Source organism: Perca flavescens, chromosome 16 (assembly GCF_004354835.1).
Source record: "Perca flavescens isolate YP-PL-M2 chromosome 16, PFLA_1.0, whole genome shotgun sequence".
Taxonomy (NCBI): Eukaryota; Metazoa; Chordata; class Actinopteri; order Perciformes; family Percidae; genus Perca; species Perca flavescens.
Window position 1 is genome coordinate 25,653,802 of NC_041346.1, and position 25,914 is coordinate 25,679,715.

The following is a 25,914-nucleotide window of genomic DNA, read 5'->3' on the forward strand; positions in this document are numbered from 1 at the left end:
GATGTGTAACTGTGCTAATGTCTTGCTGCTTCCTGTAGCTCTACATGGCTTACTGAGACAGCTCTAGCTGTCTGTATGGTGTCTTGTTGACTTCTGTCTGTATAGTTTACCCTGTACTAATGTCTTACTGTTTCCTGTTGCTCTGGTCTAAAATCATCTGGCCAAAGGACTGTAAATTAGCCGGCTGGCTAACACTGGCGCATTTACAGAAATGTTAATTAATGTGTGTTGTCCTTTATGAAATAAAGAATAAGAATACGAAAAATAATAATCTAGATGTCATTTTTAATTACAGCTTCTGCTCAATGAAGAGACAGCATGTGAGAACACTTATACAATGTGCCATGGCGAGCATATAGTGCGCTAGTTTTCATTCCTACCAGAAGAAAACTGCATTGTATTTCTCTGATTAACATGTTTACAAAGGATATAAGAAAACCTGTTTAAGGGAGATGGATTTGTTTTACAAATTTCATAGATTATTTGTTCTTCTTTATAGCTGATCTATGATGACCTATATTAATATTTAGTGAATCAATTTTCTATTACTCTACGTACACAGCTGAATGTATTTTTAATAAACGACAGAAATGCATGTTCAGTATCATGACAGCTTCACAAAATGCTTGTATTACTAATGTTACTATATGGTATGGTTTAGAAACAATAAAAGAGTTATAACCTAACAGTTAAACTGTAATCAATTACAGGAGGTAATTTCAAGGAGTTGTTTAGCACTTCTTTTTTGTCTTTTTCATCATCGCTGGTAATTTCGTTTACTCGTTAAGCAAAACAGCATATTATAATTGTTAAAACCATAAAAAGTATGAAAGATCAAAAAGCAGGAAAAGAAGCTATAGAATACATTCAGATTTCGCTGGCAGCTCTGAGATGTTACACTATATGACTATCTCCTGCTGAGCTTTCTGGATCTTGAGTTGATTCTTTTGGATAAGGATTTCAGTTTATCTGATACAGTTGTGTTGTATTTTATTAACAATGTAGGCGTTTAGGAGTCTCATTTGTGTCATTTTTGGCTGTTATTACAAATAATATAAGTCACTTGTGTTATTAAACTGATGAACTAAAGTTGCAGTGTTGCTGTAGCCTAATGCATTAAAGGCCAAGACCACTAGAGGTCAGCGTAGAGCAGCAGTAACACTTCAGGCTAAAGTACAATAGATTCAGACGGGCTATGGAGGACAAAAAAATTATGCAGTGACAATTTAAATTCCAACAATATCAAGAGCAGTTAGATAATATGAATGGAAAATTACAGTATGTCCACACACTGACAACCACAATCATATTTTAGCTGCTCCTGTACAGTTTTACAGTTTGACAGGCTGACAAATTGTCAACTTTACAAATGTCAACAAAAATAATAAAGACAAAGCTTTTTACATTGCTGCCAAGAAGGTGCAAGGTGCTTTAACTTGACTTGTGCACAACAATTACAGCAAGGAAAAGCTTAGGCTGCAGGCACCGTCCAACAATACAACAACAAAAGAGAAAAATTGCGAGTTAAGATATAAAGCTAAAACATATAAAAATATAAAAAATAAAGTAATATAATTTGTGTAGACAAAGAAAAAACAAGCTACATTTTTATGTTGCAGTTAATAAATAAATGGTATGGTCAACTTAACAGATCAACAGATATGAAAGAAACAATAATTCTTTGTTGTTGTAGTACCCATCCCAGATGAGCGGCAGCATTTCATCTTTAAGAGCGTCCCAAATTAAAAGAGGACGGAAAAAAAGCATTTCCTGTAAGCCAATTTGTTTTCCTAGGATGGTGAAGGAATAACCCGCCCAACTCTCCCTCTGATTAGCTAGTACTCCTTGCCTTCGTTGGTTGGGTTGGTTAGGTTAAGGCAAGAGGAGTGGGATTGGTTAGGACTTGGGTAGAATGTCAGGATAAGCTAATCAGAGGCAGAGTTGGGCGGGTCATGCCTTCGTCATCCTATCCTCAAAAAAAAAAACTCGCTTGCTGTAAGGTCAAAGTTCAACTGCTAGCCTGTCATAGCTAGCTAGCATAGTAGCAACACTACCCCGATAAGATAGTTTACTCTGTCACAATGGAAGTAAATCAAGCGAAACAAGAACACCTACTCGCATTAAAAGGTATTTGATTGCCCTTACGACAGCATAAAGATAGTCATCACAGATAATGTTTTAGTGGTAAAACAGACGCGTTAAATATTTTATAGCACCGGGTTGTTGTCATTTGTTGTGGCTACCGGCTGCAAATAGCGTTAATATGCAATCAAGACTGTTTGTGACAGGTGTAACGTTAGCTTTAAATACTGCATTTCTTGTAGTTATTTGACCTCAAAGATACAATGAAAAGACACATTACAGCAAGAATGATATCCTTATATCAGCTAGCTATTTCTGTTGTGTTGTTAGCTAACGGTAATAAGCTAAGGAACATAACATTGGTTTCCTAATGAGTGAATTACTCCCTGAAAAAACTCACTAACGTTAGATTTGTTATCTATGTCAGCTGTGTTTGTTATTTGTCTGTAAATGGGCTCTTGTTACTGTGTTAGTGGAGAGCTGCTGGCAGTCAAATTATGTGTCAGGGAGCTACTTAGCTAGCCAATGCTCTTGATTCTGTTTCTGATGACTTCTGTGCCAATTATAGGTTGTTATTATGGTTTATTTATGAGATGTAATATATACTGACCCCAAGTCGTGCTTTGGGAATATTGATCCAATGCACAAACATGTTGTTATTTGTTGTTATAAGCTGACAGCTGCTAAAATGTACCTGTTAGACCAGTAGTTGAGTTGAAATCAAATGGCTAACCAGTCAACTATTCAGATACTTGTCATTTCTGTGGCTCACCTAGAAAACAAATAGAGTTGAGACATGTAAATGAACTAGATTTACTGCAATACAACAACGGTTTTTTGTATCCATTACAGCCAAAATCTACAATTATGGATGACCTGTTGTAGTCTTATGTTGCTTAACCTGCCTCTCTGTACACGACAGGGCTACATTGCTGATTAGTACTGAAGTTATTGACACTATATGCTCAAATGAGTGGTAGAGATTACTTTAAAACAACAGAAACATCACCACATTAACCACTGTGTCCAATCTCTAACCAATTTCACTTTACTTTACAGTGATGCGGTTAACAAAACCGACACTCTTCACAAACTTGCCAGTGACATGTGAAGATCGAGATCTGCCAGGTAAATCTGTTTATCATTAGAGACAGAGCCCGAATGGAATTTAATTCTCCGTTTAACATACTGTATCTATAGCAGAAGAGAATTGTCAGAACAGAGTTATTGCTTTTTGCAGCGTTACCACCATGTACAGACAACAAGAGGTATGATACCTGCATTAGCTACTGTAATGGCTTATTTAGTATCTCCTTTATCAGTATTTTGAATTACATTGCACTTTTAACTGAAGATCATATGGTTGTGGATCTATTGACTTTGTATTGCAGTGGATGTTTCCACTTGTTGTGGTTGTTATTTCAGTGTCTCTTAGCTGACATGTGGGCACAGCAGTCAATTTCATGCCACACAGAGCATTTTGATATTGTCAGTAGAGCATGTCCAAAATCTTCTATCCAGGAAAAGGTCATTTCATATCTCGATAACGATATAAATCACTGCTATAATTTCTGGTAATTCAATAAATAAATAGTCTATTAAATAACCACATGGCAAAGTAAGAAGCAAGAATGTAAAGCGTCATCCAAATGATGTAAATATTGCCATAACACAGTATGGTGCGATGAAAACAATATAGAAAAATATACACGGTAGACATTTGTATATCATTTTGATGATACATATTGTCAAATCGCCCAGCCCTAACTGTCAGGGAATCAGATTTGATCAATTATTCTACTGTTGGCTGATCAAATGTAGCAGCAGCCAGCCTGTGGGTTGGGAAGCTTTGAGAATAACCCATAAAACTATTCAAAATCTATACCAAAATGTCTGCTGAGTTGGGTGACATAAGTTAATCAAATAGATGGTGAATAGTCATTTTAAGATTAAGTGTTAACCTGCATGTCTTGGGACTGCGGGTGGAAACCCGAGCAGACACGGGGAGAGCGCGCAAACTCCACACAGAAAGGCTCCAGTTGGCCGGGTCAGGTTCAAACCATGGATCATTTTGCTGCAAGGCAACAGTAGTAACCGCTGAGTCACTGTGTCGCCTTTTGTAATAATGTTTTTTTGTCACAAGGCTCCTAGTCATAAAGAGGACAGGGGAGAAAAAACATGAACATAAGTATAACAATCCTGTGTCTGTAGTTTCATTTCTTACTGGTGTCTTTGTTCTGTAGAATGTAGACATTTACTGGTAGTCAAATCTTAGCATGACAGATACAAAGGAAATCAATTTTGGAAGCTTCCAAACAACCAAGCTCTCTATTACTTTATTATCAGTTGTAAGCCATAACCACAACCGTAACCATGGAGGAGTTTAAAAAAGATAACAAGAGGTTTTGCCAAACTTCTCAGGCTCTTCACTCTCGTTCTATTCCAGTGAATTCACTCCATGAATGCGATTGAGAAACCAGCAGTCAGGCTTTGCAAAGTAGCTCCAGAACACCAATGAGAGGTTTATATCCTCATTTCGTAATAATGTTCACAAAGGGAAGCAACATAAGGACTGAACCCAGGCTTCAGTGGATGTCCTGCTTCTACTTTTCATGTCTCTGAGAGCATTGCTTCTGCTTTTCCTGCTCCCAAAATAAAACGTTCACCCAACAGCTTACATTCTCTGTGGTTGCATTAGGTTTTCACAAACATCCCACTCAAGACGGCAGACAACACTTCCATGTTTATGTTGATATATTTACTTGAGGGAATAATACCACAAATCTAGATGTCATATAACCTCATTAAAGAAGTCAACAGGTATGCAGGAAATGAACAAAAAAGTCCACTGATGCGCTTAGTCTATTCCTGCAATAATAAGATATAATAATTATGCTAAATTTCTGATTTGAGAATTTTCCTACATTTTTAATTTAATTACTATTACAGTAGAAGTACTGTGTAATCTAGTAGCGGAAAGATAAACACACAGAATGTAATTAAATTACAGCTAATTCCATTAACATTTTGAGCTGCGTTTACCAATTTCTTTAGATCCAATGCAAGTTAAGTCAATTTTATTTATATAGCGCAATATCACAAATTACAAAAATGCCTCAAGGGGCTTAACAATCTGTGCAGCATATGACACCCTGTGCCCTAGACCCTGGATTCGGATAAGAAAACCAACATAATAAAAATACTATGGACAATCAGGATGACAGAATTACAAATAGATGGTAAACATATATGAATAATGGATCCTGGAGGATGTTGAACAACCTCTGGTGTTGCCAAACAGGTAGGACCTGAGCCACATGACTTCCTGTCCACCATGGAAACCATCTGTATTGTAGATAAAGGGCCCTACTTTAATGATCTAAGCGCACGGCGTGAAGCGCGTGGCGCAGGTGCGTTTAGGGCGTGTCCAAACTTTGCTAGTTTGACGGCGGGAAAAAGGATCCGTGCACCAGGCGCATGGTTCAAAAGGGTTGTACTTAGTACTTACTTAGTGTCTTCATTAATTCATGGGTGTGTTTTGGGCGTAACTTGCAATAAACCAATCAGAGTGTCATCTCCCATTCCCTTTAAAAGCCAGGCGCGTTTGTACATTTGTGCATTGCTATTTGCACGGTAATATTTTTATTTGTAAGCTTTTGCGTGTTTGTGTGCTGCTGCGCTTCCCTGTGTGTGTAACAAGCATAGTGTGTGCGTGCTGTCCATAAGCCTAGGCGCATTTTACTAATGCGCTGTTAAAATAACAATGAAATGCTGCGCTATTGACTTTAGACCAGGTTTTTGTTGGTCAATGGCGCGATCACTTCCCGCTGCCTCAAGATAGCAATACGCCAAGAATGCACCTGAACGCACCTCCCTGGAAGACCAGCACGCCCATGGGCGCAAAGATGGGCGCAAGGTGCATTTGCTATTTAAACAACGTGGACGCTGGATGGGAAACTGAAAACTACGTTGGTCTTAAACTAGCAAAGACACTGGCGTCGGGCTTTGCGCTGCGCTGCGCTGCACTGCGCTGTGCTGCGCCGGGTGCAGGATAGGGCCCTTACAGTCTCTGATCCATCTCCCAAATTTAGATGGCAAGCCTGCTGAGAGTTTCAGTGTTTGTTTTCTAATCTTCTAGCGTACAGCACAGAGAAATGTGTTCGCAGAACTGGTAACTGAACTCTTCATGAACCATAAATCACCATGACACTTCTAGGGAAAATCGCTATTAATACAAAAGTTGCAATGAAGTGATGGCTCTTAGAGTTCACAAAGGTGAAGTGGTTTGATATTAGAAACAGAAAACCATTTCCCTTTTTGTTATCATGGTCCAGCTTTAACTCCTGCGCTGACAGCACAATCTTCCAGACCGATCTTATTGTTGTCAATAATAAGAGGTGGATGTATTAGTAGGAGTATTAATAGTGGTAGAGGTATTATTTTAGTCAGTGAGTTGATCACAGCATAAGATGGACAGTTGGTGGCCAAACTTGTTGGACAGAAATCTGAACCCAGTGAAAACCCCGCTGGTTCAGGCGCCTTTGAAACCTGATCTTCAAAGGTCCTTTATTTCTCTCTGTGATCCTCCCTGCAGCGCACAGATTACTCAGACACACATATAAAATATAAAACCTTACTATGTCAAAACTGTCTACATCTCTTATAGCTGCACACAGACACCTTAGTATGGACTTTTTTTTGGCAGCTAATGCTAACAAATACAAGTTTACTTTTAGTTACAAATTTGCAATAGCTTGCACATGAATATACAGTACACATGTGTATCTCATATTGTGATCCATGTCTAAGATCTCATGCATGTAGGTACTCTAACTAGAACTCTAAATTCCATATTATTACATCCTTTCTAAATGTTGAGAATTCACCTAGGTGTCTAGGATTGTTATTCTAGTAATCATGTGTGTCTCATAAGTGATATGCGTTTGTTTTTTTCCTTTGGCCCAGAACAGATGTGTGCTCCAGCTCTCAGTGGAACGTGAGCGATATTCATTAACAGATACATTACACATACTTTTGTGTTTTTTCCCTCTCTAGGGGATTTATTTGCTCAACTTATGAGGGAGGACCCCTCCACCATCAAAGGAGCAGAGGCTTTAATGCTCGGAGAGATGCTTACATTACCGCAAAACTTTGGGTAATAAACGCTAATCAGCTGTCGCAGAATTGAACAATTATTAACACCTAAGAGTTACACTTTACTTGGGTAAAGGTATCTACTTAAGAGTGACAGGACACTGTCATGAACGTGTCATAAACATTATAAACAAGTTATAAACGTTTATGACATAACTCTTCGTTCATTAAGTGTCATTTGGTTTTTGTCATGACAGGTTAGAGTTAGGGTTCATGTGTTCATGACAGTGTCATGTCACTCTTATGTAGATACCTTCAATTAAAGTGTTACCACACTAAGTACTTTTTGTTGAGCAAACTTTTAAAGTTTGAAGATTTGACTTTTCTCTGCATTTATACAGAAATATTTTCCTCGGCGAGACCTTCTCCAGTTACATCAGTGTGCACAATGACAGCAACCAAGTTGTTAAGGACATTCTTGTGAAGGTACTATAAAAATAATAAAAAAAAAACACCTGCCCAACACTAATTTATTACACACTTTACACTGCTGTTTTACCCATAACTGTCCTGCTGTGTGATGGGATCCTGTACAGGCTGATCTTCAGACCAGCTCACAGAGGCTCAACCTCTCGGCGTCAAACTCTGCAGTAGGCGAACTCAAACCTGAATGCTGCATTGATGATGTTATCCACCACGAAGTCAAAGAAATTGGAACACATATGTGAGTGTTTTTATTTTTTTTCTACAGTGTACACACTCTCTTCTTTGGTTATTGGGTCCTGTTGTGGCGCCAAAACCCCAAATGTCCTCCTTAAACTGACCAAATCAGGGAGGCAATCGGGCTGCATTCTTGAAAGAAAAAAAAAATTGTTTTTGCTATTCTAAATGTTTCTTTCCTCTCTTCCAATTTCCAGCTTAGTTTGTGCTGTCAGTTACACCACTCAGTACGGGGAGAAACTCTATTTTCGGAAGTTCTTCAAATTCCAGGTGAGGTTATGTTTGAGCTTTCTCATTAGATGACTGTGGTAAACTCCTGGGTCAGCTTGGAAAGGACCTGAGAAATGTCACAGGTCTGCAACAGAGCAAATGCAATTACCATCTATGGATTTGGTGCCTTGCAGTCTTCAGGTCTCAGGTTGTGCACTAATTGCAGCCCTCTTTCCTTCCCTTTAGCAACGTTTTCAGTATTGTCCCTTAGATTTCCATTTCTTCCTTTTCTTAGCTGAGTCCTAGTCTGATTAGTCGCTGATATATTTATTTTTCCTGCCGAATGGAGGTACAGTGTGAGAAAACGACCGCGTTCAGTTTGCACTCTATTTTCAATCAGGTTTTGAAGCCGTTGGATGTGAAGACAAAGTTCTACAATGCAGAGGTAAGTTAGCCACTTCGAAATACCAGCAGCAGAATAATATAAAGTCCCGCTGTCAGCATACACACTGTGCACTCATATCTCTCACCACGTTGTTCTGCAAATAGAAGAACTGTATTGTATGACGTGCAAGTTATACAACATGCTTCATATCATATTTCATTTCATAGTTAGGAACATTTTCATTATCTCATAGAGTTAGTATAAGAATGGTCTCCTGGGAAACCCTTGCACCTCCAGAAATGTCAACTTAACAGAAAAAAAATCATACTGTAAAGTCTGACTGTTTCAAGAGCTGGAGAGCAAGCGTTTTCCTCACAGTGCCAACAAGCTTTTTCCTTTTTTTTCTAATTTTTATACCAGTAGCTTTTTATATCAGCGGTATGCAAATATTCATTGTCATCATCTTTGGCATGTAACTTCATTTGTTTATTATTGTCTTGTATTTTATTTTCTCCATTAGAGTGACCTCAGTTCTGTGGTAATTGTTCCTTCTGTTCTCATCGCTGAACATTTAGCTTCTCTTAATCCTTTTTGGTGCAGCAGACTTTGTCTTTTCCGGGGCCAATAGAAAGGCGCAAAGCAGAAGAATGGAAAGTAATCTATGAATTTCTAAAATGCCTGCCAGATTGTCAAAGATAAAAAAAAAAAAAGTGACAACATTAACTTAACACCTTGACACAAACTTTCCATTATTTTTCTTTTGCTCTTTCTTTGGACGCTCATGCTTTCTTGCAAACTCATCCTACACTAGGGCTTGGACTTTTTAATGGAAGTTTGTGGTGTCAAATTGTGGTGGGTGGGGATTGCATCGATTATGCAGTATGACTGTTCTCATTTTCTTATTGTCAAGATGTAAATGATTACGTAACACACACGAATGATTGTGTTTTAACGCTTTTGATTCTCATTCATAACCTTTGTATTGCTGGGATGAAGGCTACAGAAAAAAACCAAAATTCCTTGTTTAAGAGTTAATGGACCAAATCTATTTGATTAAATGTAGTAGCGTGAGGTTTCAGGTATTAGTTGGAATGGCTTTGCATGGAACCGAGATGCTAAGCTCTGTGATTGAACTCTAACCTCATTCAGAACAGTTCGTGGTCAGTTCTTATGTTATTGAATGAATTGCAAGGCATGGACTAATCTCTGCTTCTCGCTCATCGGATCTTACCGTATAGTAGAGGTTGCACTCAAAGTTTGTCAGTTGTGAAGACCAGTGAGGGTTACTTTTCCAAAGCATCGACTAGTTGCCTACAATCCTGTACAAACCCCATGTCAAGGCATGTAAGGTGCCAGAGCCAATTGTCTTTCAGCAACAATTCAAGTCCTATAATGTTATCATTGTAACATTATTTATTGTGCCATTATACTTGACTTTTTAATATTAATAACTGATAAACACATTGTTCGTACTGGTATATTAATCATTTATAATCTGTTATAAATGTAGTGAATTTGAAATATTTTAGAATAGAGTTTATAATACCAGTGCTGTTTATCTCTGCAAAGGCCTTTGCTCTGCTGCTCTCATGGTGACATTTACATGAATCTAGATATATATTTTTTTTCATATCCACAACAAACTATACAATAAAGGTGACTGGAGAGCAGACCAGTAATGTATTCCTCTAAAAGGCTCTGATGCAGATGACATGGCTGTTTTAAATGTATCGCTTGAAAACACGATTGTTGGTTAAAAACTACTACAACTAGTTGATGTTTGAGAGACTACTTTCAATGACCTGTCGATTGCTAAAAGTCAGTCGTCGTGCAACCCCTACTGTATACTTCGCTGGTCAGCACTTGAACTAACCTCTCCTCAAAGGTACACTGAGCATACTTAATAGAATTCATTTTATGTGATTAATGTTTGTCTTCTGAGTCTGGCTGATAAATGTGATTCATTACATGACTCTCACATCACCTAAAGAGTAGATTAAAGTTTAAGTTCACATTATATCTCAAAACCTTGCTCACATGCTCATATGTACATTTAAAAGCGGCACAACTGTTTGTGGTGATTCCTGCTGTTCATTCCGGCCTTAAACAGATGCATATCCAGTGGAAGTGATTGGGGGGGGACAGAAACCACAGTCCTTTTTTTCTGCAAAAAAGCCTGAAAGTACAGCTGAAACTAATGCAAGGCTTAATCAGTCTGAATTACAAATCCTGTATTTTTTTTTTCTAAAGTTACCATCTTTTTACTGCAGAATGTCCCTACATTTATCTTGCTGAGCTGCTGTGGAGGGGTCGCAAAACCGCAATTGTCATACTAAAAGCATTAAGTTTGGAAAATGCTAATTTTTTTTGTCTAGTACCCTTTTCCACCTAGAATTAGCGCTTAGATGTGAGGGGGTTTAAAGTGCTCATATTGTGCTCATTTTCAGGTTCATAATTGTATTTAGAGGTTGTACCAGAATAGCTTTACATGGTTTAATTTAAAAAAAACACCATATTTTTGTTGTACTGCACATTGCTTCAACTCCTCTTTTCACCCTGTGTGTTCAGGTCTCTATTTTAGCTACAGAGTGGCACTTCCTAGTTCTGTACCATCTTTGTTGGGAATCGCAAATGCTCAGTAGCTAGGTAAGGATTACAATTGCTAGCTAGCAGTTTCTCTAACTGCAGTCAGTACAAGGCAGGATTAGCTGGGAGACTTCTTCTAAACGAGGGCGCACTTCCAACTTTGCGTGGAATACCTGCAGAACAGGGACATGTAAGTAGTTCTTTTGTAGATTATGGTGAACTAGTGTGTGCTGTAGCAGTGTTTTGCCATTGAGAACGAGGTGGCTAACCGCTAGCATGCTAGAGCATGGTTTAGCCCCCTCGTTTCGGCTAGTGACGTAGAAAACCCTGCCGATTTTCAACAGCTCACCCGGAGACTGAAGGCAGAACACATTCAGAAACCCTATTCCCTATCTCACTCATAACAGCATGGATGTTTTTTTTTCCAAGTTTGTATGCGTGTGGAGGCACCAGAGACACAAAATAACACCCCATTTTTTCATAATATGTGCACTTTAAATGTAGAAAAAACAGCTAAACATAGGCGATAGATTTCTTTTCCCATTTCCAGTGGGTGAGTATACCTTTCTGTTTTTATTATGTCACGAACATGCCGGAAAACAGGATTAGTTAACAAAGCAGCATGGAGGCAAGTGAAAATGATATGGTGGTTACTTTTTTTTTTTTTTTTTTTTTTTTTTTATATCTGTTACTTATTTATTCTCTTTCAAACTCGGTACCAACATAATTTCGGAACAATGTTTGAGTGCTGCTTGCATGGAGATGGACAGAATTTGTGGCTGAGGAAAAGTGGTGAAAATGTCCACCCGGGTGTCATGTTTCCACCACTGCCATTTGAGCTGGAGCCGATAAATACCTGTGACTACTGTGGAGCCATTTGTCCCAGGAATGAATGCCGATTGTAACCTTTTCCACTGAAGAGAAATGCCAGATGTTATTGGGGTTTTTTGTCCAATGGGAAAGGGGCTTAACTCAGACTACTGAAACATCATATTAGCTTTGGTCAAACTTTAGAAGGCATTTTTTTTTGGGCTGTGGATTTTGTCACCCTTGTCTTACATTGAAATCTTGTTAGGAAGGTTATGGTTCATGGCCAGTATTGACAGGAGGAACATATACAGCCACCAGTAACTCTTGAAACGCTCTTATGGACATGTGAATAAGACAGACCTGAACAAAATGTGAACCTATCCTTTAAGGCAGTAGGATTTTGCACAAGCCTAACCCTCCTTAGTACCTAATGATAAAGTTAATGTGTTGCTCAGTTCGCCTTGGAGATAATGCTAATGTATTTAATTGTAAGCAACAAATATTAGTTAGTAACCCTTGGCTTCACCGCTGCAGACAGACGAAGTGTTCCTGGAGGCTCAGATCCAGAACATCACCACGTCTGCGATGTTCATGGAGAAGGTCTCTCTTGAGCCCTCCATGATGTACAACGTCACAGAGCTCAACATGGTCGCGAGTGGAGAGGATGGGTAAAAAAAAAAAAGCACTTTAGTTTACCCACGTGTTCCTTCCTGTTAATGTATGTACCGTCAGCTTTTTACACTCGACTCTCATCCGTAACTTTTCACTGCCAGAGAGTCCACATTTGGGAAAATGTCCTACCTGCAGCCCATGGACACAAGGCAGTACCTGTACTGCCTGAAGCCAAAGCCAGAGTACGCGGAGAAGGCAGGCGTCATCAAGGGTGTGACGGTGATAGGGAAGCTTGACATCGTATGGAAGACTAATCTTGGGGAGAGAGGGAGGCTGCAGACCAGTCAGCTGCAAAGAATGGTATTTTTTTTATTTTATTATTTGTGTGTGCACTTTTGTATGCCAAAATAAAATCATTTGTGTTACACTGTATTTATATCCTTGTATGTCTTCCAGGCTCCAGGGTATGGAGACATCAGATTGTCTTTGGAGATGATTCCTGACACTGTCAACATTGAAGAACCTTTTGACATTATCTGTAAAATCACCAACTGCAGGTCAAAAATCCCCAGTCCAACATACGATTAAATCATTGAATTAAAAGCATGACCCAGTAGCACTAATAACGCGCTTTTTTATTTGCACCCTTCGTGTTATAGCGAAAGAACCATGGACTTGGTGCTGGAGATGTGTAACACCAGGTCCATCCACTGGTGCGGTGTATCAGGGCGACAGCTGGGAAAACTCAGTCCCGGTGCCTTCCTCTCTCTGCCCCTCATGCTCCTCTCATCTGTCCAGGGTCTGCAGGTATGATCCAAACGTATATATTATAACTCACATCCTCGTGCTGTTCTTGCTTACTAATAGTCTTCACTTCTTTGTTTCAGAGTATTTCTGGACTGAGACTCACAGATACCTTTCTGAAGAGGACGTACGAATATGACGACATCGCACAAGTGTGTGTTGTCTGCCCATATACGAACAATGAGTGCTAGACATTTTATTTCGCTTTTTGCATTTTAGATATGAATGGACCAACAGTGGAATTCTGCACATAACGCTGACATTTCACTCTTTTTGCAACCTGATGGGATTATATTGTATTTTAAAATAAATTGTGAATAATATAAATCACTTTCTTTGCAAATAATGATGTAAATGTGCATAAATGTTAATAAAAAAACATCGGTCATCTTTTCTTGCCTATTGCTTCTTCTTTCTTTTATTTAATGGCGTGATTTTGTCATTTAAAGAAGCCTTAGACATAGTTCATTTTAATTTTATTATTAAGACTTTATATTACTCATACCATTGTAGACTGCACTGAGCATATTTTCTTCAAATGTGTAGATTATAGGGATTTCTTGAAGTTTTAAGTCACATTTTGGGACACAAAGGATACCTATTGGGTGGCAAGTCACTGTACTAAATGGTAAACAGAAATTGACCTAATCACTGGCCATACTGTGTTCCCACTAAAGGAATTCTCATAATGCAAAGCATGGACTCATCTCTTTTGTCGAGCCGTGACGTTTAGCCACGGAAAAGTCTGGGGCTTATGGGAAATGGTGTTTGTTGATGACTGGAAAAATAACTGAAGTATTAAGATTTTATTTATTTTAAACTACCATCCATTTAAACATATGAAGCAAGCCACACAACATAAAGTACATAATGTTCCAGGCTGGATTTGTAGTTATTGTTAAAATGTCAATGGGATTTTTGAATGAGTTTTTCTTACTTTTGGAACTCCACCTTTCTTTAAGAATCGTCTTGACTTGTAAAAGCCAGCTTTCTGATATAAATTAGCTCCAAGCCCACGACAATACATCACTTTGACATCATTAGGGGTATTTCCTCAGAGAAATACTAAATTGGTGGAGTGTCCCTTGAAAGTGTGAACCTGCTAAAGTGCTAGGATTCTCTGGGATGTCAGGTGGATCTTGGATTCAAACTGAGTGTTACCCACTATTTAAAGACATTATTCAACAGGAAATATGTCACACTTTCATATAACAATGACACAAAGGCAAAAACTACAAGCATCTGCTCAATTTCAAGACATTTATTCACATGTTTTAGACAAAACATTGTGCTGTCCTAGCATACCTATTTGTTTCCATAAAGCATCTGATCTCAAATACCAGATTTAAGAGCATGCAAAATGAACAATCTGAACACTCTGTTACCAGTTAATGAACAATTAAATATGCTTAAAGGGGATATATTTAGTTTTGCTAAAGTGCAATAACAACATAATGCACGCTGCAAACACTGCTATACAATTACATGGTTGTCTTAATCAAAAGTTAAGTAGTACTCGTTGAAAAGCAGTGATGTGAGTCTACGTGTTCCCAACACACAAGTATTCTGTCTACAAAAATAATATTAAAGAAGATGCGATATAAACCTGATGTGTTACGGTTATTGTACGAGAAAAAAAGCTGAAATGTTCCCTGCAATGCTGTAAAAGTACATTCCTCCCTACCCCTCTATGTATCATGACTATACAGAAGGATCCTTAACTCAGAACATGAAGAGGGCAGTATTTTCTGCACATATAAAACATGATCTCTGCAGAATGTAAAAGCACTGAAGAAACGTACTCATGTTCCCTCAGTAGGCTGAATGAGTTCTTGGCTCTCTTTATGATTAGGTGTTTGCAATATGTTTTTGCCCTACATGTGTGGGATGCTTCATTTCATGGTCCAGTCTCTAGGCCCTCATCTCTCCGCCCCAGAGTCTTTAGTCACAGTAAAGTGCCTTCATCTCCCATCCTTGTCTCTTCATTCCAGCTATGCCGGGGATTTGATTTCAAGAAATGGGTGTAGAGATTGTAATCGCGCGATATGGTTGCCCTTCCTTGGAAAATAAACGTGAGACTGAAACGAAAATAATGCATGTTAATGATACAAATATATTCTTTTTTTTTTGTTTACCACGTCAGCTAAGGTTCGTTTTTCAACTACAAAAACACCTGAGTAGATCATGAGTGCTCCTCGGCGCTGCCGCTGAAGGATCGGCTCCGGATGTGGTTCCTTAACTGCTCGATCAGCTCTGGGTTCTGCTGCTGGATCTGCTGGGCGAACTGTTGTCCCCTGACAGACACATGAGATCACTTTGTTTATCTGCTGAATTGCTTCCCACCAGAACAATAGCTCACACAAAGCAAGAATAGTTCAGTTTTTAATATGTGGTAAAATAATAGAGAATGATTGTATCTCCTCACATTGTGGACATTTACAATACAGGTACAAGTTGATACTAAATCAGAAGTTACCTGGGCTAAAATATTATCAAAAGAGGAACTGTTTCCCAATATGTCTGCTTTTGAAGGGTCTGTGGTATGAAAATGTTACATACATTTTGAGGATTATTACACATTTTGTGTCAGCCTGTCTCCACCTATAACATCATTTAGAAAAATGCCTGGTGAGGTGAATGGGAGAGTAAGGAGTGTACCTGGATCCAGTTTTGCTCTACTATCTGCAAAGAGGTACTCTAACATCATACACTGGCTGTTTGAGCCGCAGTGGGCAGCAGCGATAAAATATTGCACGCCATGTCAATACAACTTTGCCGTATGACATTGTTTCAGAAATGTTTTAATATTGTTCTTGCCGAGAGTTAGATGAGGAGATCGATATCCCTCTCATGTTGTACAGTAAATATGAAGCTACTGCCAGGAGCTGATAAGCTCTGCGTTGCATTAAGACTGTAAAAATCACCAGGAACCGTTATTTGTAGCTTCATATTTACCATACAGACCCGAGTGCTATAAATTTCCCTAAATGTTGAATTACTCTCTTAATATGTTATATATATATATATATATATATATATATATATATATATATATATATATATATATATATATATATATATATATATATATATATATATATTGTAGGGCTGTGTATTGGCAAGAATCTGGCAATACGATACGTATCATGATGCATGGGTCCCGATTCAATATATTGCAATATATTTCGCTACTGTGCGTAAGGCGATATATTGGGATTTTTTTAAAGTATAATTTTAGAAAAACTAATATTTAAAAAAAAGACATGATGTTCATAAAAGTCAAAGAAGTTTACTTTAGGTAAACAATTCAGTACACAGAAAATGAAACTGCCAGTTTGGGATTGTGTTTCACAGGTTCTTATTGAGCTAATGTTTATATGCTAAAGTAGGCCAAAGTTCAGCCATAGCTACAATGTTAGCTTCTAGCAAAAAGTCAGGCACTGCTAGGCACTGTTAGGCAAGGACACTAGTGGTGCGTTTCAGCATAGCCATCTAGTGGTAGGGGGTTTAAACTCGAACCCCCGGCCAGTGCGTCAAGGAGTAAACCTCCATATATGTGTGGCTGCTCTACCAAGTGAGCTATCCTGGCCACTAATATGTTATATTTAAACACATTAAACATATCCATATAAAGCTCTCTATAATGAATAACAACTAATAAAACAGTCCTTTTAATCCATTGAAGTTTCAGTTGGGTATACTTACGCTTCAATCAAGCTGGAAATGTCTGACAGTCCACCCACTCCTGCTGCAGGACCCCCGACTGCATTGGACATCATTCCTGACATACTGATCACACAGTGACACAGTAACAGTGAGTCAATGTACTGTATGTTTAAAAACTGCACTTTACCCTTCACTCTAAATGCAATCAATTCATTTCGACACACTCACAGCTGTTGTACTTGTTGGTTCTGCATCACGCTTGCCGCCTGTAAACGGAAATCAAACTCCAATGTGTCACATATTTACTGAGGGACAATGTGTTTCTGATTACATTGTTGTTTGGGAGACAAGAAAACAATCTATCGTCTGGTGCTGTACATACAGTACATACACACAGAGCTATCTAATTTAGCTGTATCTTGCTATTGTTGCTGCAGTAAAACTCAGGCATGCTTGGCCTGGCAGACGTTCCCATGTGTCATCGTTTAACAAGTCAGGACTCTCAGGGCCAGAGACGGCCATTTCCACGAGACAATAACTCGGTTGATTAATGGGCTATCTGGACTGTCACTCATGGGACTAATTAGGGAAAATATCTGGTCTAACCTTGCCAGATACAAAACGAGCGTACGACACCTGTCTCCAGGACAAATGATAAAACCCTGAACAGCAGTGACCTCTGTGACATGGCCAGGCTTTGTATGTAACATATATTGTATATATTAGGACGCATGCTTACCATGCTGATGAAGGCAGGGTTGTTGATTAAACTAGCCATGTCAAATCCTAATCCAGCCGCTATCTGTGGCACAAATTCACAGACAAAGGTCAAAATTAACCTGACCTAGGTAATAATATGTCAGCTTTAATGTACTAATATACATTATTCTTTTACTTACTGGGCTGGTCGCTTCTTTTTGCTTCTGCTCTGCAATCTTCAGGTTGGATTTGTAGGTATCATTCTCAGGGTCTAATACCAACGCTTTCTTGAAGTAGGAAATTGCCTCTGGATACTTGGTCATGGCTGTCAAAGCCAAACTGGAGCCACAAATTAACGGGTCATTTTTGACAGACCTTGAAATATTATGGAGCAGATTACATAAAAAAAAAAAAAAAAACTTTAAAACTCACCCCATCCTCCCATAGGCTTTGCTGTAGGTAGGATCAATCCCAATGGCTCTCTCGCAGTCCCCAGTTGCCTCTGTATAATTTCCCAGTTTACTGTGAGCTGCAGCCCTGCACAGTGTTAAATTCAGACCCCATGTTTACCTTTATCACTGGCTTGTTTAACTGTGTTCAGATACATAACCCACAAGGAAGGGATTTAATTCACTAGCACTGTCTAGTCCAGTCGAAAAATTACATCATGTCAAAATCACAGACTATTTAACGACATCTAGTGCTGCTCTCCTCTGCTGTTGTATAAAAATCTGTGATCCACAGCAGAAGTAAAAAGTCAAGTGCAAAACACTGACAGTGTGAAATCTTGTTGCTTGCTGTTGTAAATACCTATTGCAGTAGTACACAGCGTTTCTTAGGTCCAGGTCAATGGCCTTTGTGTAGCACTCCACTGCACATCTGTAGTTCTCTTCTTTCATGTGATTGTTTCCTTAAAAAAAAAGAAGAAATATTGGATTGTTCACAGAGTTTACACAAAGAAAGATTGTGTTTACAACACTGGGCCAAAGTTATCATAGAAGCAGTTTTGCTTTTTATCATCCTAAAAAACGGATAGTAAGATTAGATTCAGTAGATTCATTACCACAATACCATTTTGGACAGATAGCTAATTAATAATATGAATGATAATCTACATGATATCAGTATTAAGATATATTCAAGGGCTATGGTGAAGGTTGACTACTTTGGCATGGAAAACATCAGAAATAGTTTATAGGCACACTGTAAGAAAAGATACACCATATCTATTAAAATAAAAATGAGGCAACAGATTACAAGCAATATTATTAATTAAATTTCACATGGTTTGGTATTTAGTAAATATTAATTAAATGAGACCCTTAATAGTTATCCATTTAATATGAGTATATTCAAATAGAAAACAGTACAGAATTAATTATAACCTAAACAAAAATATTGAGTTGATTTGAAAAAGATAAACTCCCTAATGTGTAAATAGTACTAATAAAAATTAATTTAATTCTACATATCAATGATATATAATTGAATAAATAATCATCTACATTAATCTGCACATCGATTTGAATTTAATCATTGAATTAAATCTAAATATTCTTTCTTAGGAATAATTTAGTCTATGGCCCAGAAAGTACAGAACATAATAAATACTCAAATAAGAATTTTATTAACAATTCACTTTTGTGCTTTCGACTCATTGTAGTAGTGCTGGGCAGCATACCGGTATACCGATATTAATTTGCCATATGATATGAATTTTTCATATAGTAATACCGGTGTAATGCCGCAGAGAACACTACGGCCAAATTGATCTGCGAGTGACTTCAGAACGGGAGCCGTGTTAACTTCGTACCCTTCTTACTCATGGTTGTAAATTTATATCGACAATTAATAACCCACAACTAACTCTCTTTAACAGGATAAAACACCATAGCACACAACTATTTGTGACTTTAACAATTTCTAACACTAATAATTTTACATTTAGCCTACAAATTTACACAGCCGAACGGCATGCTGGGTAACATTATAGCTGCTAGCTAGCTAGGTTGACAGGAAGTGCTTTTCAATTAAAATTTGCCTGATTACATTGATTTGAATTAACTCAATATTCTCTCTTGGGAATAGATAAATATAATGCTTATGTTTTATTTAACTACAATGGGTGGATTTTATTCCAAACATTTTTATTTGAAATTTAATTAAATATTTGCATAAAAATCAAAAACACAATCATATTGAATATATTTTACCTAATACATTAATTCAAATCTACATGACCACAGAATCATTTCTTACAGTGCATTCAGTTCCTATCCGACAGAGGCACCAGTTTCCTTTCAGAGATCAATACTTTCCACCAGGACTGCACATATACAGTAGCTATTATTAAGTCAGGAGGAGCTGCAAAGCTCCAAGATGTTCCTCCTTAACGTAGCTGGTGGCCTATCTGATTCTTTTGTATCTACAAGTAACTGTGAAATTGCAGTTATTTGTGGGTTAATCAAGGCAGAACACATGAACTATGGCTGGCTCTTACCTAAATGTGTTATCCTATATTCACAAACATTTTAAGACTTAGGAAACTTTGCAGTATTTAAAACCAGACTCAAGCTTTGGCTAAAGTCAGCACAGAAGTGTCATGACCAATCATTCCAGTGTTTCCTTTTTCTGCCGAGTGACCGCGCTATTCTCCAACATGCACTTTAACAATGCAGCCCTATTTCTGATACCATGGGGGGTGCCATGGTCAAATCAACATAGAGGAAACACTGCATTCCCTTGTATTTATCATAATGCAAACTATTATTTTCTCACACTGATGGATTTTTGTGTAGTGTATTTGCTCTTTTGCGGTTGTTGTTTTTTGTCTACCTGCTCAGGGACAACAGATGTAAAAGTAAACTCTGGAGCAATTACATTTAATTTTGCGCTGGCCCTGCAAAAATAAACAATAATAAAAAAATAAATATGGACGGTGTCACTGTGGGAGCTCGCAGGTTTTTAGTTTAGTTTTTAGCTAGCACAATCACTTCATGGTAATACCAGGGATGCTACAGAGCGAGACACAGTTTTCAGACTTAATGAAATTAGAGTAAGAATTAAGAGTTTTAGCATTACCTTCATTTTTAAGTTGCTCTGCTCGTTCAATGTCTTCTGGAGATGGGGAGGTCTCTGGTATGGTAATGTTGTCATTCTAAGTAAATGCAAAAGAGAAGTCATTACTTCCAAGTAAAGTTAACACAAACAGTGACTGTGTTGTAAACAAAATACCGTTATTATGGTGTTGACCTGACAGAAGGAAAAGCACAGGTATAAAAACTAATATCATTAAGATTCTATTATATTGGTGTGCCAATAAGCAATGCCAGAGAGTCAAAATGTCATGAGAAGGATTTGTAGTGTTGACTCTGGATAATGCAAAACACAATTATCTTTATCCTGCTGCCGTATAAGCTGAGTTACTGAGTTCATATGAGCCATACATAATGATAAACCAACTTACTCTTTTTGTATGTGAAAGCATTGGTCCCATTGATGGCGCCGTACCCACCTTGAGCAGGGAATTGAGGAATATCTCTGTCAGAGGCTGAGGCACAGCAAGATGGCAGTCACTGGAGCCGATCTTAAAGGTTGTCTCCAAACACTGTATCGCAACTGCAGTGATAGCATGATGTTGATGAGATCAATTACATTTGTGAGGTTTTAAGATAGCAGCCAAACAATTAGTCTTGGAGTTAACAGTATTATTATGGCGAGTCAGAGCTTGGCTGCACATTCAGAGTGAGAAATCTAAACTGTCCTCCTGTCCACAAAGGATGAAACACGCCACCGCACACACTGCCCATCATACCCTGATTACTTGTGATTCTTTTTGATGATAAAACCTACTCCTGTTTATTCTCTCTCTCTATCAGGATAATGAGATAAGAACATAATGTATATTATTTCGCTGAAATAGCGAAAAGAGCATAGTGTCCTATATTTGTAAAATATACATGCACTGTGAGTTGGCCTACCTTCAAGGCTCTCCTGCTCATCAGAATTCAAAGCACCGCAATGTGTTTGATCTCGTAGGAACTGCACAATAGAGAATGCCAGACGCTTCTCCACTGCCATTTTTACCTAGAAACTGCTGCGCATACACAGTAAGTTGGAGTGAAACAGAAAGGCATCCACACAGAAATTACTATATTATTCATAGGCTGACACTTTAAATAAGGGTATTAAACACAAGCTAAATCAATGCAAAACTAAGACATGACTCATGATGAATAAATGCAGGATTTTTACAAATAGTATTATGAGTTGCCCACTATTTAAAAAGTCACTATGCGTTTTTAGTGATTAGTTAGCACTTCATGGATCAGCAATTTACATTCATTTATATGCCATCACAGAAAGAAAAAAGGCATTTCAAAACCCCATGCATTTGCAGAGCCGTACTTTATATCTCAGAGAAATATAAAGATGAATTTGATCAAATGGTGGTCAGATGCAAACATCTACGGTCAACAAAAAAATAAAAAATAAACCCACAATCAGATTCCTGACACAACATCAATACCCAGTGGTTCTTTCTACCTTAATTACAATGTAAACTGTTGACATATGCTTCAACATGTCTGTCCATTCTCCCCGATTTGTCAACCGGAACCTGCTAGATGTTTTGGATTTTGGTGCACCATTATCTTCAACAGCAACAAAAGAATATCATAATAAAATCAATTAAAACTCTTGTTTCATCCCTTAGCTTGTAATGTGACTGTTGGGTGATGTAGCAACATGTAGATGTTTGATTCAGACTACCAGCTCAAGAGAAAAGGTACTGTTGTGCTCTCAAAGACGCTGAAGGATCTGAAATGCCCTTTTCTGTGTTACTGGATTCCAGCTAAGTTGGTGTAATTAAACGTAATGTATGAAGTAATTATAAATTAACAATCTTTAAGTGACTGTATATGAACTGACCGCATAAACTCATCATGACCTGATCATTTATTTATGGTGAGCAACAGGAATTTGTGATACTTCTTGTATTAAGCAGTAATCAAAGTGAAGAAGAAAAACACATTTTGGTACTATTGGTACTGATTGATACCTTTATATATTTATTTATTATTTAACAGTCAAAACCCTGCTAATCAGTTTCATCAGGACTGTGTGGATGTTCTTTGGCAGTAAACTGCTCGAATCAAGAAGGTGACTGAGCCAGTATGTTTTCAGGGCATTTAATTCATACATTCAATATATCATGAATCATTTGTTATGCATTATTTGTTTTGTGCTCTTATTATAAAGTGTTATGATTCATAGACAGTCTTATTATTTATGAAGCTTGTGGTTCCAAGCGGGTTTTGATGGTTTGTTCAATTTTGTCAAATCTTAATCAACTATCAAACATAGTCCTGAGTAATTAGTTATTATCTAGTTATTAACCAAATCAACTGGACAACTGCCCACAGGCCCCAAAGGAAGCTTCCAGATTCCCTGCAAGTCAAATGATTTTTAGTAGTTTAATTATTTGCATTTTTTTTAAATGAATTCGCGTATGATATCAACTAACGCGAACCCTGCATTGTAATCTTATTTTTATGGGCCTGTAATATAGAGCTCTGTGTGCTCCCTGGCTTCCACTCCTAAATAAAGTGGTATTAAATCAAATTACCACAATATGGACTCAACTGCAGATTTTTGCCCAAGGGCCCCCTAACAGGTCAATCCAGCCATGTTATTATTCTGTTATCTCCAACAAACGTTACTAGAAAGGATGCTGGTGGTGCATCTGGTTCTTGTTTCCAAGACAACTCACATAAGGATTAAAGCAAAATGATTCTTGCTTACAACAAAACAAGGCATTGCTCCGTTAAAAAGCTGGCTGTTGCAAATTGTTTCTTTTCTCTGTCTGACCAAAGCGGTTCCAAACATATAAGTGCAGCAAACAGTGCAGGGGCAAACAAGGCCACCCTAAATTGACTCTATCGGAAATGATTTGCAGATACAAACACTGGCTCATACATCCCTCACGTGCTAATGCCATTCGTTGTTACGTTAGGTCTGGCTAGCACAACCACTCAGTGTGTCTCACTGTTGACACACGCAAATGCAGTGATGCCGAGGCTGTGATGTAATACCATAACGGGAGACGAGGTGTGTTTGTATTCATTATACAGGCTTTCTATCTTTTTTCTTAAATGTAATTCATTCAAGAAAATACAACCAATAACGCTGGCAGGTGTTTGTCATATCTAAAAAAAAAAAAAAAAAGCCCGTCCGGACAACAGGGCTCGCGCAATGTGGAGCTTGCAGTGTGATGCTGGCTAAAAACAATTCTTTGTCAACGAGGCAGCAAAACAGGCGCGAGGAGAGGAAAGAGAGGGCAACCTTACATCCCCCTCAAACACTATGAAGCCAGTTTATTAAAAACATTGTGTCAAAAGATGCTATTCGGTGTCCCTCCCCACGCCCACCTACCTGAGCTTATCCAGCCCTTCTCTATCCAGCTGTCTGCTGCTACCGCGTCATGAGGACTTGTGTCGGATTTGATCGCATCTTCTACGGCGCCTGCGCGTTAAAAGCGGAAATAAGCGTTTCCACATTTCAAGAAGCAGGGGGAGACCGTTACTGCTGCTGTTGCTGCTCTGTTTGGACCGAGCTACCGTAAGAGGAGAATAAAGTGGGGGGGTTTCTTTTGCACGATAAAACTCATGCAACCGCTGGCATGTTAAGAGTTTTAGTCTGCCAAGCGCTTTTCAGGTAGGCTATGCTTACACCGCTGAGTAACGTTATTGTAGCATGTTTTACACATGTGACAGTGCGACTGTTAGATTTAATTGCTGTGTGTTTTATTTACCACCTGTTAATCATAAAAAGGTAGGCCGATATACTGTATAAATTGCAGCTTGAGCGATCACTGAAAGTCTTGCATGTTTTTGGCAGCGATTTTTCATATTGCCTTGCAAATTATTGCACGCTTTTATGATCTTGTTTTGAGTGGCTTCTGCTGTCATGCAACGAAACTCTACACTGAGTGGTAGTAGGAAAAGGTCTCCGCTTAGCGTGGAAAAAATCCAGAGCATGTTTTAACTGTGGCCTTGAAGAATTTATTGCTTACAGTAGTGCCATCTGTTAAATTCAATCTGAAGTCATTTCAAATGGGAAGCAGTTTAGTGTGTAAGGGCTTTGAACATTAAGATATAAAAGTAAATCACTCTCATGCTGTGTGTCTCATGAGTTGTTGCCGCAATGTTTTGGTTGGTCAATAATGGTCGATACCATTTGTCAACGGATTTGGTGCAAAATATGACCATTTCTGACCACTCGAGAATTAATAAAAATAAATTATATCCTCAAAATGTCACATTAAAACACCAAGACCTTGATGAAAACCAAAGAAAACATGTTGAGATTTGGTATCAAAAACTTTTGACATTTGGAGATTTCTGCAATCTTCCAAAAGGCTATTGGATGGCGAGCACTACTGTTCTGGAAATTGTTTAGAAACCCCCTTTTATTGTCATTTTTACCTTGCACAGCCATACATCCTCTGAATGCTCTGTGTCTCTACTTTGTGGTTGTATAAAGCTTAATGTTGGCTGTGATTATCCTAGAGGTCATAATATGTCTGTAATACTGTTTTTAACTTAAACTGGATGTCTAATTCTTTACAGCGTCTCTAAACCTCTCCTGAGAATGACCATCCACAACGGGTCTGTGACATGTGCCAGAGACTGCTCTCAGGCAGGAAATAAGAGAAATGCGCTGAGATGGGACCTGACCCCAGACGATATCAGCACCATGACAGACAGCCTGATTAACAGAGTAAAGGCGGTCTACGATGACGTTGGATCTCTAAAGATAGAAAATGTGTCTGTTGAAAACACCCTGAAAGCCTTGGCTTATGCCAAACTGGATTATGCATGTAAGTGTTTAAGGATATGCTCATTTTCTTGATGTCAACAATCGCGTGAAAAAGACCAAAACCAGGAATTAATTGATCCTACTAATAAGCATTGCCTGTAGCCAGAGCCTCTGTGCCATAGAGCTTCATTGTTGTCCAAAAACTATTAAAAAACACAATCATGAGCCTCACTGTTACACTGGGTGATCATGTTCCTTCAGTATCATAAACATGGTCATTGTATTTTTAGTAAGTCCCATATACATCTTAATATTAACTATAGCACCAAATGTGTATTCATCTGCAGCAAATAGTCCCAAAAAATCACACTATTTACTCGTGTTTGAATAAAGTTTGTTAAAACAAACTACAGTACCCAGGTGTTTTA

The 25,914-nt window shown here is 38.2% G+C and overlaps 3 protein-coding genes across 6 annotated transcripts in view; 2 read left to right on the forward strand and 1 right to left on the reverse strand.

The window, feature by feature from the left end:
• Positions 1-1,973: 1,973 nt before the first annotated feature.
• On the forward strand, positions 1,974-13,696 carry trappc13 (trafficking protein particle complex subunit 13). 2 transcript variants are annotated; one of them, XM_028601417.1, is made up of 13 exons: positions 1,975-2,127; positions 3,142-3,210; positions 7,138-7,237; positions 7,578-7,662; positions 7,773-7,900; positions 8,094-8,166; positions 8,507-8,551; positions 9,012-9,029; positions 12,422-12,555; positions 12,661-12,859; positions 12,956-13,056; positions 13,159-13,306; positions 13,387-13,696. In XM_028601417.1, exons 1-13 carry the CDS (start codon positions 2,082-2,084, stop codon positions 13,492-13,494), a joined length of 1,254 nt encoding a protein of 417 aa, XP_028457218.1. In that variant the 5' UTR covers positions 1,975-2,081; the 3' UTR covers positions 13,495-13,696. The 2 variants fall into 2 exon arrangements, with proteins under 2 accessions (XP_028457219.1, XP_028457218.1); XM_028601418.1 differs by lacking the exon at positions 9,012-9,029 and having other exon boundaries at positions 1,974-2,127.
• Positions 13,697-14,549: 853 nt separating this feature from the next.
• Positions 14,550-24,244, reverse strand: sgtb (small glutamine rich tetratricopeptide repeat co-chaperone beta). Of its 3 annotated transcripts, none has more exons than XM_028602132.1 (12): positions 24,101-24,243; positions 21,649-21,764; positions 21,135-21,286; positions 20,750-20,825; positions 18,479-18,578; positions 18,101-18,205; positions 17,869-18,007; positions 17,709-17,771; positions 17,198-17,235; positions 17,009-17,092; positions 15,477-15,597; positions 14,550-15,381 (listed from the first exon to the last, which is right to left on the reverse strand). In XM_028602132.1, exons 2-11 carry the CDS (start codon positions 21,746-21,748, stop codon positions 15,486-15,488), a joined length of 969 nt encoding a protein of 322 aa, XP_028457933.1. In that variant the 5' UTR covers positions 21,749-21,764; positions 24,101-24,243; the 3' UTR covers positions 14,550-15,381; positions 15,477-15,485. The 3 variants fall into 3 exon arrangements, with proteins under 3 accessions (XP_028457933.1, XP_028457934.1, XP_028457935.1); XM_028602133.1 differs by having other exon boundaries at positions 14,914-15,381; positions 21,649-21,761; positions 24,101-24,244; XM_028602134.1 differs by having other exon boundaries at positions 14,914-15,381; positions 21,183-21,286; positions 24,101-24,240.
• Positions 24,138-25,914, forward strand: part of nln (neurolysin (metallopeptidase M3 family)) — a 10,201-nt gene continuing 8,424 nt past the window's right edge. Inside the window, exons 1-2 of the mRNA XM_028602135.1 lie at positions 24,138-24,286; positions 25,297-25,547. Coding sequence (XP_028457936.1) covers positions 24,150-24,286; positions 25,297-25,547 — 388 coding nt within the window. The 5' untranslated portion in view covers positions 24,138-24,149. The remainder of the gene's footprint in view (positions 24,287-25,296; positions 25,548-25,914) is intronic.

What these genes read in the sequence shown, in the direction of transcription:
- trappc13 (XM_028601417.1), top strand. Translation starts at nt 2,082, where the DNA reads ATGGAAGTAAATCAAGCGAAACAAGAACACCTACTCGCATTAAAAG. An exon ending in ACATTACCGCAAAACTTTGG is followed by an intron (nt 7,238 to 7,577) that starts GTAATAAACGCT and finishes GCATTTATACAG; the next exon opens with AAATATTTTCCTCGGCGAGA. An exon ending in TTAAGGACATTCTTGTGAAG is followed by an intron (nt 7,663 to 7,772) that starts GTACTATAAAAA and finishes GATCCTGTACAG; the next exon opens with GCTGATCTTCAGACCAGCTC.
- sgtb (XM_028602132.1), bottom strand. Translation starts at nt 21,748, where the DNA reads ATGGCAGTGGAGAAGCGTCTGGCATTCTCTATTGTGCAGTTCCTACGA. An exon ending in ACCCTGCCTTCATCAGCATG is followed by an intron (nt 17,236 to 17,708) that starts GTAAGCATGCGT and finishes TTCCGTTTACAG; the next exon opens with GCGGCAAGCGTGATGCAGAA. An exon ending in ATTTCCAGCTTGATTGAAGC is followed by an intron (nt 15,598 to 17,008) that starts GTAAGTATACCC and finishes TGTGTCTGTCAG; the next exon opens with GGGACAACAGTTCGCCCAGC.